Source organism: Strongylocentrotus purpuratus, unplaced genomic scaffold (genome assembly GCF_000002235.5).
Source record: "Strongylocentrotus purpuratus isolate Spur 01 unplaced genomic scaffold, Spur_5.0 spur5_contig_832, whole genome shotgun sequence".
Taxonomy (NCBI): domain Eukaryota; kingdom Metazoa; phylum Echinodermata; class Echinoidea; order Camarodonta; family Strongylocentrotidae; genus Strongylocentrotus; species Strongylocentrotus purpuratus.
This window is the reverse complement of record NW_022145538.1, coordinates 394,331-412,261: the sequence shown is the minus strand read 5'-3', so window position 1 is coordinate 412,261 and position 17,931 is coordinate 394,331. Positions and strand designations below refer to the sequence as shown.

Here is a 17,931-nt window from a genome sequence, read left to right as displayed (position 1 = left end):
CCTACTAAACAAGGTCTGGTTGACCTAGACTACATCAGTGACATACCTGGGAAACTCATCTATACTGCAGTACATGTATTCTCATACATGAGTAGACTACCGGTATACATTCTGTGCTGTGCTGTGCTGTGTTGTGTTGTGTCATAGACAATTTGCATTCATTGCTGTTGCTGTGAAAAGATGCTGTAAAATTGATTCTGAAATTGCAGCTGTTATCCTGCCAGTTGGGAGTTATGTTAGGCTTACCTATGACAAGCAAAGAGATGATCCATGTACAGATAGAAGGAGTCAGTATTACCACCTAATTGAGGTCATTGTGTTAAAAGCTGATGCAAGTCAACATACCTCTATCTCTTTCATCCCCCCCCCCTTCCCCTCACCCCCACCCCAAAGAAAAATATATAATAAGTTGTAAAAAGAAATAGAATAGGATGTTTAAAAACTCAGTAATTAATGGCATAGTAAAGCTAGCTCACAGTTCAATTATAAAGGATACATGTACCTAGTGTAACTTTTTTTTAAAGTCGTTATACATCAGTGCTCCACACAAATAACTTTTCTCTGGGTCTAGAGTATTATATCAAGGGTCCTAGTCTTGTAAGGGGGCTGGGGGAGTCCATTGTTAATATTTATTAACAAAATGGGGGGGGGGGATACTTGTGTTTACCAGACCCCTATTATTGCCAGGCCCTCTTTGCATAACATTCAAGATTTCATATTGATTAAGGTGGGCAATTGTAAATAGGATATTGCTATGTTGGGTAGGCCTTAGACAAGCTCCCATACCAAGTGTTTAGAATGCTTTACATGCATCATGTATCTCTAAAGGATAAACAACTGAGATACTTGATCACCCCACGTACTGGTCATCTTAACATACGATCCCAAGTTATTCTCTTGTTATTGTTGACTGTGTATAGCGAGACCCTCTGGAAAATGAGCAAAAGGTCACCCTGATCACTGACCATTAGGTTAGTATTGGACCTAAAAGGTCACCCTGATCACTGACCATTAGGATAGTATTGGCACTGAAAGGTCATGCCATTTGGTTTGGATTGCAGGGGAAGGGCAGGTGAAAATGCTATATGTTGAGATCCAGGGCCCGTTACCATTGATGGTAACGTTGCCATTAATGGTAACTACCATGGTAAATAACAGGGCTCAACAGCCAATCAAAATCAAGGTTTCCATGGAAGTTACCATTGATGGCAAGTTTTGTGCAACGGGCCCAGAAGCTGTCGTTTGTCTATCCATGCTATATCACGTTCTTTCACTTTCTCAATTTCAGCTGACGAGGGCCAGTGCCATAGCCGTATACCCCTTCACAGCACAAAGCAAAAAGTAAGTTTTCTAAATTCCTTCGATTGAAACTTTCTTGAGATTTACATATTTTCTGCTGAGAGCCAGAATGTCTCTCACCTGATGAAAGCAGAAATTCCATTTTTGAAAGCACATTGCCTCGCACAGTACTCATATAGTATGTGTATGTGCATATTAGCAATAGACCATTTCGTATTTAGCTTTGGTACAAATAACCCCCTGAATATCCACAGATCTTTAACACATACAGACGTCCCACTTTGTGCATTTTAGAACAAACAGTGCCAAAGTGATGGAGGTGCTTTGTGAATCACTCTTGCTAGCGCTCTTGACAAGAATACTTCCACCTGTGTATTATAGAATGTGCCGTCGGTACATAAATGAATCATGATTTCATAACTTTCATGAACATGTATCCAGTAATTGTCTCAGTGGGTTTTACAAGTTTTGTCCAAATGACCTTTATATGCTTATGCACGGGGTATATCTATAGTTGAACTGGCTTATTGACTTCAATGAATGGTGTAATAAGAATCACTGTGTAAAGTGCATTGAAACCCCCCCCCCCCCCCACTCAATGTAATTTAGGGTATGCATATGCTCGTTCCCTCTTTTTGAAAGCACCCCCTATCTGAGGACTGCCAATATTTCCAAACCCCCCTTTCGCGGGCATTTCGGGGGCTTTTCCTGCCTTGGAGACCCCCCTAAATCAGGAAAAATGCTCAATGTACCCCCCTAAATTCGGAATAATTTCTCAGGAGTCCAAAGAGATGAGAGAAAAAAAGAAAACACCCCCTTTTTAAAGAAATCTCCGGGTGAAAAGTCAAATACACCCCTTTTTTTTACAATTCTCGGGCCGGACTTTGTCGCACGAAAAGTACCCCTTTACCGGACATTTTGGCAACACGCATGCGGTCATTCCGACCTCTGAGTGGGGGGGCCGGGATTGAAACGCACACAATACACATGTGACTGTTATTATGATAATGATGCTCTGAATGATAGTATGGATCTTCATGAAAGTTTGCGATTTGATGATGACGATGATGATATGTCAGTGAAAGATGATGATGATGATGATGATGATGATGATGGTGGTGATGGTGATGGTGATGGTGGTGGTGGTGATGGTGATGGTGATGGTGATGATGATGATGATGATGATGATGATGATGATGATATGTCAGTGAAAATGTATGACAATGTTTCTGTCTGTTGTTATAGAGAGCTGAGTTTCAAGAAGGGTGATACCATTTACCTGACGAGGGAGATAGATAAGAACTGGGTGGAGGGAGAGCATCACGGCAATAAAGGCATCTTCCCAAGGACATATGTAGAGGTAAGATAGTGACAGAATTATATCTAAATGAATTTCATTCACATGTACTAGAAGGACTCATATTCAGATACAAAGAATTCTTTTCATCAAGTTGTGTTTCATTGTATGCAATTCACAAAAACAGAAAGACAAAAAAGATCAGAAAGAGAGTAATATAATGAAATGTACTGGTATACAAATTGATAAGCAAAATGACTCCATCAAAATTAAAAGGATGACGCAAAAAGAATATTCTTTAAAGATATAAGAAGACAGGAAATAGTTCTGAATTGAAGGAATGAAAGTATGAAAGATAAACAACAAAGAATATAGGATTGAACATTACATAAGATATTAAGGATGAAAAGATAAGTATATTTTAGGAGCAGACAACTCATAAGTAAAGCCAGAGTGACACAGAAAAGATAAAAGGAAACATGGACAAGTATTGAAAGAAGTGGTGTATAAAAACAATGAAATAGACAAAGAACAGCATATACAGTAGGCTTGCGGATGCACCATGTGACAGAGAGGGAGGATTGAGGTCGGTAATCAGTCCTGAAAAGGACTGTTGGTGTAGTCTTGAAAAAGACTGTTGGTTTTCTTTCTTGGCTTATACATGGTAGTTCTAAGGAGAACTATAGCGTTTGGAGAGGATGGGTGGCGGGAGGTGCTCGACTTTTCCAACAGGTTGACTATCTGTCGTCAGGAGTGAAAGAACAGCATGTCGGAAATGGAGAGGAGACACCTCATCTAACAAGAAATAATTTGGTTGTTTGATGTATTAGATTGTAACCAGTATTGAAGAAGCAAGGAATCTGCAAGTCAACGCACCAAGCGCAGAAGGAAAAGGCAGAGCTAAGTACAGATTCAAAGGAGAAACAGCCAATGAGCTTTCAGTCAATAAGGTGAGAATAAAAAATATGGTTACTATGGCAACAGATTAGAAAGTATATTGATATGTAGTTTAAAGTGATCGTCCAACCCATCCTGTAATTTCTTTCCTAAATGTAAATATACATTAAAATTTGAAATATCAAGTCGTAGATTATATATATGCGACTATGCTGGGATAAGCAAGAATTCAGCATATAACAAAGTGATATTATATATTTATTGATTGCTACTGTCCATCTCACTCTTTCTCTCTGTCTTGTATTTTTAGGGTGAGATTGTGGATCTGGTGAGGAAGATAGATAATAACTGGTGGGAGGTTCGTCATGGCAACAAGGCTGGCATTGTACCGGTGGCTTATCTGGATGTACTAAGAGAACCACAGCAAGGTATGCTGATCATATATTCCATTTTCTCTCGAAATAATGAATCAACTTGTAGGACTCGCCTGGAGTTCTATGTAATGTTAAACTAAAACAACTATCTCTCATTGGTAAATAATGGTCAAAGTTGGTCAACATTCTGGAAACGGCCTTCATATATCCAGCTGCAACAATCAATGTAATGAATGATTGTAATCTTTAAATCTTTCTTTGCCTACTTATCTATCTGAAAAAAAAGTTTAAACAAATATTCTTCCCTCATTTCTTTTTTAGATTTCCTGGGTATATGATTGCAAAATGTGATCTAAGAGTGTAGTTCAAGTTCTGATGAGATGTAGCATTCTCAATTCTGTGGTTGATTCCTAGTATTGATTGTTTCATTTCTGTTTTTGTCTATGGGCCTTCATGGCCAATCAAGGGGGATGTTGCATACATGTAGCTTGAATCCCAACCATATAGAGTTCAATCATCAGCATAAGTCATGTGACAGGTCATATGACCTTGGTCACATGACCATTGTTTACCAACATACCTGCCATTTTATACCAGGGCATGATGCATGCATCCTTTTTTGATCACACCCATTCCAGAATACTGACATTCAAGGTCAATGCACACCAGAATAGAGTACAGCATTGATGGTATGCATAGGAACAGGGTTGCATTTAGTCTGTTACTGTGTTCATCAACAATTTTGCTGTGGAATATTGACTTCATATACATTGTACATGTAGTAACATTAATAATAGTTTGTCATTGTGTCATTTATTCATTTGTTCAGCTATCTAATAAAGACAAATGAAAGTAATCTTAATATTAAGTGCCAGACTAGGCCCGTACCTCAAAAAACATGTAAATGTATAAATTCGTCGCTGTTTTCACGAAGTGACGGTAGTGAACAAAAATTGCATTCACTTTGCGTTACGATTTTCCTCACTACCGTCACTTCGTGAAAACAAGGACAAATTGTTGCCTTGTAAATAGGCATGAGATACATATACCAGTTAACTATAAATAAAGTGGACATCAAGCTTTGCTTCTTTCTTTTTTCTTTTGCTCTTTAATAATTAATTATCCATGCTACAGGTATGTATAAAGTTGAGAATGTTAAAATAATAGCAGTGATAATTTAAAATTGTTCTTCTAATCAGGGTTGTCATCACCCCAGCCAAAGTCTCCTGCCAGCTCTGGTGGTGGGCGTGGCCCTCTGAGCCCCAACCAGGCACCCCGGTCTCCCTCCATCCAGGCACACCGGTCCCCCTCAACCCAGGCACCCCGATCCCCCTCCACCCAGGCACCCCGATCCCCTTCAGCACCGGCAGATAATCTCTACCAACCCAGTAGTCCTTACCAGTCGGATACGCCTACACTTGGTAGACAGCAACCCTCCCACCAGAACAGGGCGGGGCAAGGATCGAGGAGTGGTGGTGGTGGTGGTGGTCAGAGGGGGATGCAACCAACAGGTGGCAGACCTGCTCAGGTGGGTATAATCTACACATCTTACCTGGTTGATACATCAAGGGGTCATTGACACAAAGACTTAACACCATTTTGGCCATTTTGAGAAAAAGTGGTTTATGTGTCACTGAGCATTTGGGCCTTAAGGAGTTACGTCTATGTTTCACTAGCCATTGACTTCAATAGGGTGTTGGGTGGAGTTAAGTCTTTGTGTTGTCTGAAAAGCTTACATTTTTCTGAACATTTTGATATCAAATACTCATTTTGGCAAAATATGGAGTTACGTCTTTGTGTCACTGAACCCTCAACATGTACTTGCTACCTACTGGAGGTAGAATCTAGGAGTGGTTTCAATTCCAATCTACCAGTCTACCAGTGATCTGGATTTGCACAATTTCATGCCACAGAGCAAACAAAAAAAGTTGCAAATCCCCAATTTTTTGCTGTAAAAATTGCTGCTGTCAATAGTTCACAAAAGTTTCTGGTTTTGCAGTATTCCATTTCACCTCTCATGTATAGTACCTGTAGTATCTCTAACAATGGAATCTCCCTGCCAACCATTATATATTCATGGATCTTGAAGCCCCACTGCACTACTTATAGCTACTTGCGCCCTCTATATAGCAAACAATGCCTAATCAGTGACCATTAGTCCACCATGATCCTCTTTTTCTTATGTTAAGTGAGAGCTGATTTTATGAGATAACCACATATCAAGTGACCTGGGCTTTAACTCTTTTGTAGAAATTTAACTAGTAAATAATTGAACTTTGCTTTTTCAATTCTAGAAGCAAATTATTTGATCGCTGTAATACTTTTGGACTAGATAATCACACATAGTCAATTCACACCTAACATTGCAAATCTGATTTCAATAATAGATTATTTCCAATAACTTATATTTTTATTTTTTTAAAGACATTGGGATATCCAACCAAGCCGCCCTAAATGTCCATGCATTGTTTGATAATTTGAGGTGATTTTTTTTCTCTCTGGAACCATTTCTATTTATTTGTTAATACTCATCTTTTATTATCCCTTTAGAATGCTGGCTTCCATCAAAAACGTCCCGATGGTGAAAGGTACGTATATGTTTCCATGCCAACCATTGAGTTCTATTACATTTTTGCCAATTTTACTCAATAATGGTGTCAATAATACAATCTGATATTTGTATAGCACTCATATCCACCATGCAAGGTACTCAAAGTGCTCCATTATTACTCCGGCTCCAGCCAAGTTTGATCAACATTCATGTAGAGTCAGTTGGTCTCGCTGTCTGATTTCTGATTTGGATTATTTCTAGGGTTAGGGTTATGGTTATGTATAGTGTTCAGTCATAGAGTTACAGGCCCGAATCCACTAAGAAGGTTTGTAGACAAACCTAGGAGTTTCAGACCAAGGTTTGTCTGAACCTTGGTCTGAAACGTATCTAAACGCGTCACATGACGCCGCACATAACCCTAGGTTTGTCGACAAACCTCCTTTGTGAATTCGGGCCAAAGTGTTCAGCATTGTGTTTCCTCAGAAAAAAAAGGATATTATAAAGCCATTTTTGACAACTGTACATGAAGCTTCACTCCTAGAAACCAAACTAACTTACTATCATGTACTAGTTTTACATGTATATTGTGGTAAAGGATAGGCATTCCCTTTGTGAAAGATATAGCAAAAATTCGCAGAAAAAGTTATACCCTTAAATACACCAACACAGATATGATAACAGGGTAATATGTTGTAGGTAGACAATATATGTTAATTCTACATAGCCCGACTTCTCATGGACTGTTTTGTTTTGTTTAAACTTCGCTGTTTGACTTAACATTTACTTTTAGGATTGTTTGGCAGATAGTACATATATATTCATAAATTTAGAAATAACTCTTGAGTGATGCCCAAACTTAAAATGTACCAATCACCTGATATAGTATAGCTAGAATGTATAAAATCAATGCTGTCAAACTGAACCTGGCATTCTATAGATTAAAGGTAATGCAAAGTTTTGGGAAATTTAGAAAATTGGATAGATAGTAATTCTTTAGAATTTTGATATATTTGGATGCCCCTGTGGATGTATTATAAGCACTACTTAATTTAGCCCCCTCAAACACTTCTGCTTTTGAGAAATTGAATAATCAAAATTTACTGGTGCTCTCGGTAAATTCCAAATATTTCAAATAGCGCCTTAGACCATTCCATGGTAGCTGCGACAATGAAAATCTCGGAATATGCCGTTCTGATATCAAACTGGAATAGAAAATTGGTTGATTGTAGTCAAGAAACATTGTTTTAAAGCTATAGTAATATCAGGCTCGAGAGCGAGCTATACAACATAAAGAGTTTATTATTTACAGTTTCATAACTTTAGACTCAATTTCAACCGCGACAACGATCACTGAATATTGTAGGATTGCATATGCTTCCAATATGTTCATTTGAACCAAATTCATGACCCCACACCAAAACTTTGTATTACCTTTAAGGTATAAGAAAAAATAAAGATTAATATTAAGCCCAGTGTATGGAACCCAAGTCCAAATTGGGTCCAGTATTCTTTGCAAGCATGTCTGCGTGCATCAACTAGTCTACTCTGCTCAACAAGTCATGCTTATGTATTCTGTCATGTCTCTTTATAGAAGTCAATTTGAAGCTCCTATTTGATGATAATTAATAGTTTGTTCTTGTAGATCTTATGCAGGCCCTCTCAAAGCACTTTACATATATATATTATTACCCTGGTCATTAGATTCAGGCTTACCCGCACACAACGTATGCACACTTTCCACTCCCTAGGGAGCATTCCAGCCAGGCGTCATTTTTCCAAGCACACACTTGCTCGTCTAATGAATACAGTACAGCGACATGGTACTCCTTGCATCAAGAGCAACACATCTTTGGGAGATTTTAGATTACCTTTGGATTATCTTCAAAGATTAAACTATTATTATCATTATCGTATTCATTATTGTCGTTGTTGTTTATTATTAATGTCATTATCATAATGATTGCATTGTAGATTCCGTGCAGTGTACAGCTACCAGCCTAGCAACGATGATGAGCTAGAGATCATGGAAGGAGAAACGGTGGTTGTCATGGAGAAATGTGATGATGGTTGGTATGTGGGATTCTCAGAAGCAACAGGACGATTCGGTACCTTCCCTGGGAACTACGTGCAGAGACTATGTAAGTCATAATCATTGTTTTCCAATGAAATCGCTCAGCTCAGTATAAATGTATTGTGTTTTTAAGACCAGGGGGTACTTCATAAAGCTGTGCTTTAAGTTACACATGACTTTACGAATGACTTAAATATCAAGAGCAAAATGAGATTCTCAAATCCTTTTAATTGCATAAGCTAAAGTTGAAATATGCAGATGTAGATCAACCTTATCAGTATTAACAAAATATTTTAATGCAAAGTGTATTATTGGCTACAATTTAATTGAGATTATGGGAAATACAGTCACACTTTGTTATAATGTCAGCAAAAACTTTGGGCATCCAATTTTGCTCTTCATATTCATATCATTTGTAAAGTCATTCCTAACTTTACGCCCCAGAAGGGCCGTCAATTGACACAGGTTGAACACCATTCAGCTTTCGACGGGCAATATGTGTGTGTATTTTTTTTGGGGGGGGGGGGGGGCAGAAATCAATGGTTCATTCCACATAGTCTTCTAATTTGTTCAGGTTTAAAATACAGGGGATATGGGCATGATGATGATGATGATGATGATGATGATGATGACGATGATGATGACGATGATGATGAGGATGAGGATGATGACGATGATGATGATGATGATGATGATGATGATGGTGGTGGTGATGGTAAAGATGATGGTGATTTTGATGGTGATGGTGATGATGATGATGATGGTGATGATAATGATGATAATGATGATGATGAAGATGTTGGTTTCTTTCCATGGATGTATATGAGGATGTTCGTAGTAATAGCGATATACTTCTTAATTGCTTGCAGCGAGGAGCCATTGCGGTCCTTCATCTCAGTGATTGATGTAGCAACCATGATGATAACTTTCAGTCTTTTCAAATGGCTCATTGAGTGTATGTTGTACATTGAGTGTATGTTGCACTCTCGTGTGAACTCAAACTATAAATCATGGGAAAAAGCTTCAGGAATTGGGTCTATTAGATCCCTATTATTCAGAGGGGATGAATGAATAGATCATCCCCCTGAACAATAGGTATTATCTAGACCATGATATTTAGGACTATAGATGATCATCATTTATTGCCTAGTAACCTTGGTACTAGTCCACAGTTGAGCTGGTGTAAAGAATGACTATTGATCAATGAATCACAATTAATGATGGTCGACGTGTGCCAGATGTCTGTGAAGCTTACACAATGTCGCTTCATACTTGTGTTGCGTGCCTTACCCACATCAAAGAAACATTTCACCCATTAAATCTCTTCTACAGCTGTGTCTGAAATTAGTTTATATTCTTGAAAATCCCTCAACCAAGCACATTGAATCGTACGTATTTTGTAGCACTTAAAATAGGTGACGTGTAACACATAAGCAATTACATATAAGAAAGAAAGTCATGACTTTTTAATGAGGGGAGGAGGGGGGGGGGTAGCAAACTGATAATATCATGTGAACACTGTGATAGGATGTGTACAAACATTTTGATTGTTACCCTGACAACTAGATCCTAGATGATTTCCGCTTTAAATTCATTCCCCCATAGTGGGGGCGGGATTTGGAGAGAGAGGGGGCAGAGGGACAGCTAGAAAGGGGAAGAGAGAGGGGGGGAAGAGAGACAAAAAAAGAGGTAGAGAGAGAAAAAAATAGAGAGGCAGAGAGAGGAGGAAGGAGGAGAGGTAGTACAAATCAGTGGATCAAGCTAAGGGGTTTAGGGGGTTTAAACCTCCCTCCCCCCCCCCCCCCCGAAAAAAAAGTAACCCCCCTCAAAAAAAAAATATATATTGGTCAGCACTTATTTCAAATTTTGGCCCCCCCTCCCCCCTTCTTGGAAAATCCTGGATCTGCCAGTGGGTCAACCCCCACCCTCACTCCCCCCTCACCCCCTCACCCCCCCCCCCCCCTTATAGCAAAAAACTAGATCTGCCCCTGCAAGGGCATAAACACAGATAGACGTGAGGGGCTGGTGACTCTGTCTCACCAGCTTCTGTCTCAGGAAGCTTGAACAAAAATCATGTCACATTATTGAATTAAGGCCTTTGTTGTTTTAAAGGCCCACTGCACTACTTGTAGCTACTCGCGCCCTCTATATAACAAACAATGCCTAATCGGTGACCATTGGTCCCCCATGATCCTCTTTGTCTTACGTTAACTGAGAGCTGAGTTGATGAGATAACCACCTGTCCAGTGACCTTGCAGAGCGGTCTAATCCCTCCCATAAACTAGTACAGATAAGCTTTAAAGTTGCTCAAGCGTGGGTATATAGAGGGCAGCACACGGACGTTCGCACAGGAGCGTAATATCCATTAGCTCAGTGTTATGTAGTGATAGCCAAGTTGTCTACTTCATGAACGACTATATACCCACACATGAACATCTTTAATAGGGTTTTGCTTGGCTGGACCCCACGCAGAAGCAGACCCTGATTTTTAAAAGTTCGCTCTATGTGGAGAACGTTTGCAAAATTAAGAAACACGTGCTGCAATCCAATCATAAAAGATTTGCATGGCTAAACTCCATGTACATCATCAGTAGCGTAGATCCTTACTTGATTAATACCTATTGTTCAGGGGAGCTAGTGATCTTTTCACTGATGTACATGGAGGTAGGGACATTACAGCATACATGAATTCAGAAAGATGAGTGCATGTGCACATTGCTCTTACAATGAAAATCAAATTTGAGCGTCGTTAGCTGCAAACAATGACCCTTTTGTTCAATCTTTGATTTTCTAAGAAAACTAGTTTCATTAAACTGATGAATAGATTTAAATGTGATACTTGTCTGATTCAAACTTAAATGATAATCATGAAAGTGTTCCGTAGCATGACAATAGCAGTACGGTAATAATAATGTATACTTTGCCCTGGCTCACCAACTTTTTTTTGCTTGCTTGCTTGTCAGTAATTTTAGGGTGTTACAATTAACCTCATGCCCCAAAATGTAATGACCTTCTAGGGGAATATGATATCTCCTCCTTCTCCTTTTCAGAATCATGGAACATTCCCTTTACAAGACCACTTTATTATTTTCATACATTTCTTTAAAACAAGATTATCGTATGATCATGGATCTTCTACTGTAGATGAGCATACATCATCCATGCTTGATATTTTATTTCTTTTTAGATATACAATCCCTGGACCACATCTTTGTAAGGCTCGTTTACACCCCTATTCATTCAAGGGACCCGTTTTACGAAGCCTTTTTTCAATGACATATCTGCTGATAACCAATCAGAAGCAAGGATTTCACTAGCTTATAACAAAAACTGTCATTTGTCACTCATGACAAGTTTTGTGAAATGGGGCCCAGATATATACATTCCTACTAATTTGAACAGCGTTTACTCATTTCATTTGTTTTAATATTTTATATTTTTATGATCAAAGGTTTTCTTTCATTGATAGTCCATGAACTGTTTGTGACCTCATTCATAGTCTTTTCTGTGTAATTGTGATGATTTATTTCCTACATATGACCACAATACACAATGACATTATGATGAATGTAGTGTGAAGTCGTTCCTACATACATGTAACATATGAATATTATTTATAACATGAAAGTGCATTGCAAGTGTTGAGAGTGAGAGAGAGAGAGAATGAGAGAGAGAGAGAGAGAGAGAGAGGATGAGAGAAAGAGAGAGAGTGTGTGCGTGTGTGTGTGTGAGAGAGAGAGAGAGAGAGAGTGTGTGTGTGTGTGTGTGTGTGTGAGAGAGAGAGAGAGGGGGAGTGAATTAGAGTGAAAGAGAGAGAGAAAGAGAGAGGTTGAAAAATTGAATAAATGAAATGAATATAGACACCGACCTCATCTTATTAGTGAAACCATTCATCTGTTAACCAGTATGATGTACTATGGAATATTATTTCTTCTCATTACCATATAAGATTGATGAGTGGTATTGCGGTCATGTATATGGAAATGGGCAAAAAGGGCTAATCGGCTTAACAAAACTGACCAAACATTTCACTGAACGTTTCTGTTAACCAAAATGGGTATGAATGAAATAATTAATTGCATTTGTGAAATGTGTCGGTGGAAGGTCAAGAGGGGGGAAGAGATGAGGTTTTTCAGAATTAAATGCTAATTGTGAGATGATGAATTATTAATGAATGCAGGTGTGTTATAGCATGCTTGTGTGCTGGATTTTTGTAATTATTTATTTATTTATATTTAGTTTTCAGGGGAGGAGAAATCATATATATTAGCTGGGTAGTCAATTCAATTTCAAGAGTCTCAACACTTTTTTGGGGCGATTAAAATAGTACAATGTTATGACAAAGCATTTATTCTTTATCTTCTCTTCCCTCATGTCTGCTATTCTCCCTTTTCTTTTTTCTGAGCCCATAGGGACATAAATTTTATTTTTGTGATATGCACTATATAAGAATGGCTTATTATTATTATTATTATTCAATATTGCCATTGACTACCATGCTTCAGAGAGCAATGAACTTCCAAGTGGCAGGCTCAAAACCTTATGGCAGAACTCACAAGACCTGGGGAGTGTTTCACAAAGATTAAGATCAACTTTAAGTTGGACTTAACTATGGCAGGCCGTTTATGCCACTGTTTACTCTCACCCTTTACTGGCATTGGTCTCTCAAGGGACGTACAAATCATAGTCACAAATCTAAAGAATTTACATTTTTTAATAGTTCGTTATTGAAGGAAAAAATATTATCTAAAGATCATAATTGAGATACCAATGGTGAGAGCAACCAGTGGCATGAATGGCCTGCCATAGTTAAGTCCAGCTTAAAGTTGATCTTAGTCTTTGTGAACACCCCCGTAAGGTTTGGAGAAAACCCAGCAGTATAAATTATGATTATGATTGACTATCATACGTCATTTAAGCATATTGTCTAATATATGTTTTTTCTTCTCTCTCCCTCTCGCTCTCTCTCTCCCTCTTGCTCTCTCTCTCCCTGTATCTTTTAGAACATGTCACAAAGAAAGAGCTCAACATCCTAGCAATCCTGAGACAAACAAGATGATGAAACAAGATTACAAGATGAATTTTGACAAGATGGAAGCCTTACCAACCACTGTAAAAGTATCATCATTGGATTGGTAGTCCATCATTATTTATTCATCGAGGCACATGGGCACCTTTCCAGTATCTAGATTGAAACTACATGATTGGGCAGATGAGACAAGAAATGAAACAAGTATTAACCCTTTGCTTGTGGGAACCTGGTGGTCCCTGTGTTAAGCCTATGGGACCTGTAAAATTCAGTAGTCAACGGCTTAAGCCATGACTCAACTACACTGGTTGTCTGATTCTTACATGTATGTACCATGCATGCATTGTTCCATACACACCACTCTGCTGTCCATACTGTGTGTATTGTCATGCCGTGTTTTAATCTACAGATAGATGAGACAAAAAATGAAACAAGTATTAAGCCATGACTCAACTACACTGTTTGTCTGATTCTTACATGTATGTACCATGCATGCATGCATTGTTCCATACACACCACTATGCTGTCCATACTGTGTGTATTGTCATGCCGTGTTTTAATCTACAGATAGATGAGACAAAAAATGAAACAAGTATTAAGCCATGACTCAACTACACTGTTTGTCTGATTCTTACATGTATGTACCATGCATGCATGCATTGTTCCATACACACCACTATGCTGTCCATACTGTGTGTATTGTCATGCCGTGTTTTAATCTACAGATAGATGAGACAAGAAATGAAACATGACTCGACTACACTGTTTGTCTGATTCTTACATGTATGTACCATGCATGCATTGTTCCATACACACCACTATGCTGTCCATACTGTGTGTATTTTCATGCCATGTTTTAATCTACAGATAGATGAGACAAGAAATGAAACATGACTCGACTACACTGTTTGTCTGATTCTTACATGTATGTACCATGCCTTCATACACCACTATGCTGTCCATACTGTGTGTATTGTCATGCTGTGTTTTAATCTATGGATGGATAGGTTAACTGAAAATGTACAATGTACATTTAGGTCCCATTTCATTAAACTTATTGTCAATACCAAGTTGCAACTCCTGTTATAAGCTACTGCAATTGTTGCATTTAATAGGCTGTGAGCAAAATTTGTTACAGGAATGTGATACTTGTTATTGATAAAAAGTTGAATAAATTAGGGCCCTATTGGACATGGGTGTTAAGTTATCAGACAATAATTTCATGAATAGATTCACATTGATATTTTGATCAATCATCGATTGGATTTATATTTTGTACAATTATGTACAGATTTTATTCTCAGCTTGTGGCATGTGTTTCTTTCAATGATTATTCTTAGATCACTTGCAATGAATTTCAAGATAAAAACTACACCAGGAAGGTGCATATTGTCTTTCTTATTATGCAGACATTAAAAACAGAGTTTGATGTATGCTGTAAAATGGAACATGGAACTTAAAAGATAAGGGGATTGAAGCAAAAAACTTGTAAGTTTTCTCAAAACAACCATAAATGTTAATGTGGTATGAAGGGTTAACTAATGGTGATCTAGGGATGGTTTCAAAGATACTAAGTGGATGAAAATTGATATAACATGGAATTAACTCTGAAATGTTTGATAAAATGGATGCTAAACTAGTAAAAGTACTAGGTACGTCTTGAAAAGAATGGCAGATAATGTGGACGGTGGTGTTAAGAACTTTTTTTACAAGAATTTTCAAATAATATAAAAAGAACATTGAATAAAAAGAGAAAAACTATTTTTTTTTGTGAACTGCATGATTGTGAAATATACAAGGGTGAGCATTTTATCTCATTTCTAAAGCTTTGTAATCTTAGAATCTTGTGTTTTTAGAAATCTCATAGCTTTAATGTGTGAACGATATTTTACAGAATAAGTTATATAATTATTTAGATGTTCTTCTTCTGTATATTGTATATTTATTTCAGAAGTTGATTTGTAACAAATAGCATGTATCAGGATGTAATGATCACAACATTTGCATCAGACACTCAATATGCTATTATTCTAGAATATTATTTCTTCTTTTTCTCATTTTTTATTTACTTTATTGTGCATGTTATATATATAAAGCAGTCAGATTCATATGTTTATATTTCATCCAGTGTAAGTTTGGTCTGTGTTGCTCTGTTATGTCAGGTAACTTCTTATTGTCCCTTGAATACTACACTACCTGTGTGGAGTTTAAAAATGTTCTATTTTATTGAGTTAACTGTTACATGGCATTCTGGATTCATTATTCCCAAGTTTGTAATTCAATGGAGAGAAAAAATAGCCAAAGGTGATAAAAAGGCAGTAGAAAAGACCACAGATGTAGAATTAAAGATTTGAGGAAGATATAGTCAGAGAGTAGATTATACGAGTGTACATTTGTACATTTGATTCCAAAATATACATTAAAATATAAGCATCTGAAACACTCTGTTATATTTTTTTCTCTTTCATTAAGATTACAAGATTGATCCCATAAAATTGCGAAAGATAAGGTTCACAAATTCATAAAACCAAAACCTATAGTGTATGTGCCTACGTGGTACTTTCTTCATAAGCCTTGTGATGTTGATTCACAGTATATAGTCAGTACTGTTTTAGTTTAATTCAGTAGTACCATACTTATCATAGTCTTGTAGTTCTATCTAAAAAAGAAAAAAATATTTTGATAGCTCATGTTGTTAAAAAATATACTTTTTACTTGAATCCCTATTCAGGTCCACAACATTCTAGTGAAACTCATGAACAAGAAAGGTACTCCTTTCCTTAATATTTTTAATTTTTTAATTTTAAATATTAGCACTGCCAATATTTAATGATTGTGATTTAATTCTTGGGTTATAATCATGAACATAGATATTTTGGAATTTGAACCTTCTAAATCATGTAAAGTTTATATCAAAATCAAATCACTGCAGAAAATGTTTGCAATTAAAATAACATCATTTTAAACTATGCAATGAGGTATCATTAAATTGCCATTTAAGAATAAAGTATTAATTCTTGATTTAGATTAGTAATAAATTATGTGTGTCTACAACCCCCCATGACGATTATCAATTGGACTGCATGTTTTTCTGTTTTCTACGCATGTCTTGATGATGTATTAAATTGTTCTTGGAATCCGTCAGGCATAATGGTGATTGGTTTGTTACTCAGCTCACTGCAGCAATGGAAGCATGAAGAAATAATCAGGATCTTGTCTTCATTCTCTGCTTTAAAATCAAAACTACTTGATCGCTAAAACTGTTCATGCTATATGATTACCTGCTGATATCAAACATAGTCTATGAAGACATTATTTTGTTCAAAATCAAATTGGAATAATTGACTTTTTATTGAAAATGACTTTACAGAGTTGAAGGCTCTAGGTTTTTGCAATTTTACCATCGTCTTTCTATGAAATTAAATTGTAAGTAATGCCCTGTTGTAAAAGAATTCTTTAAACATCTGTAGGTGCACATGTATTACCTTAGTATTTTGGAAAATCATACAGTCGGTGTAGGTTACTAAGGAGCTGTGTTACCATTGCTATTGATTTGTGATGTACAACCCCTTTCTGCGTATCGAGATGAAAGATGAAAGAAATTGTATAAACTTATATTAAATGCTTTTTGGGTGCATTATTTCTGTATCATTTGACTGGACATTATCCAGTAAAGAAGGGCTGTATACCTATGAAAGTGGGGCTATGGGAATGCACCTTTTCTGCTAAGCAGTAAACAAATGGTTTGTGAATGGAAATCTGATTGTGTAGACAAGCATTACTGGTATATAGTTATACTGCTATGCTGTGAGAAGAGGCTGTCTAACTACAATACAAAGAAGATCGGCAATGTGTATGTGCTCCTGTTAATGAAACCAGTAAACCATGTTGTGAGGGATTCCACATCCATGTTTTGTAGAGGCCCATCCTCACTGCCGTTTACATGTACTATGCCTGCAGTCACAGTAGTGTGAATATATTTTGAGCACCCCGGCCTCGATACTCTGTATAGATGTGTGTTGTCTCCATATTTAATTGTACTCTATTGTGATGTGATCAAAATTTAATTTATTCAAAAACAATGTACTAGTATGTCTATATGAGTGACTGCCTACAATGTACTAGTATGTCTATGTGAGTGACTGCCTACAATGTACTGGTATGTTTATGTGAGTGACTGCCTTGTAATTTCATAAAATTGTTAGAGAGAATGAGAGCAAGATGTTTTGCTTGAATGTTTTTAGAGTACTATGTATTATATTTCATATATAGAGTTTTATCATAGAGGAAGAAAATATGAAAGAAATGAGATTCAGTCATAGATTTACTTTGCAACCAGTAGTTAGTCACTATTTTTAATTTTTTGCTTTTTACATAAAGATTTGTCTGCATATTGCATGATGGTACATGTAC

General features: G+C 37.1%; 1 protein-coding gene across 1 annotated transcript in view; it reads left to right on the top strand.

The window, feature by feature from the left end:
• The window catches only part of LOC574636 (sorbin and SH3 domain-containing protein 1), a 106,122-nt gene extending 88,366 nt beyond the window's left edge, over nucleotides 1–17,756 (top strand). Inside the window, exons 21-28 of the mRNA XM_030984031.1 lie at nucleotides 1,289–1,341; nucleotides 2,545–2,659; nucleotides 3,427–3,546; nucleotides 3,804–3,921; nucleotides 5,067–5,395; nucleotides 6,418–6,455; nucleotides 8,390–8,556; nucleotides 13,493–17,756. Coding sequence (XP_030839891.1) covers nucleotides 1,289–1,341; nucleotides 2,545–2,659; nucleotides 3,427–3,546; nucleotides 3,804–3,921; nucleotides 5,067–5,395; nucleotides 6,418–6,455; nucleotides 8,390–8,556; nucleotides 13,493–13,494 — 942 coding nt within the window. The 3' untranslated portion in view covers nucleotides 13,495–17,756. The remainder of the gene's footprint in view (nucleotides 1–1,288; nucleotides 1,342–2,544; nucleotides 2,660–3,426; nucleotides 3,547–3,803; nucleotides 3,922–5,066; nucleotides 5,396–6,417; nucleotides 6,456–8,389; nucleotides 8,557–13,492) is intronic.
• The last annotated feature ends 175 nt before the right edge of the window (nucleotides 17,757–17,931 follow it).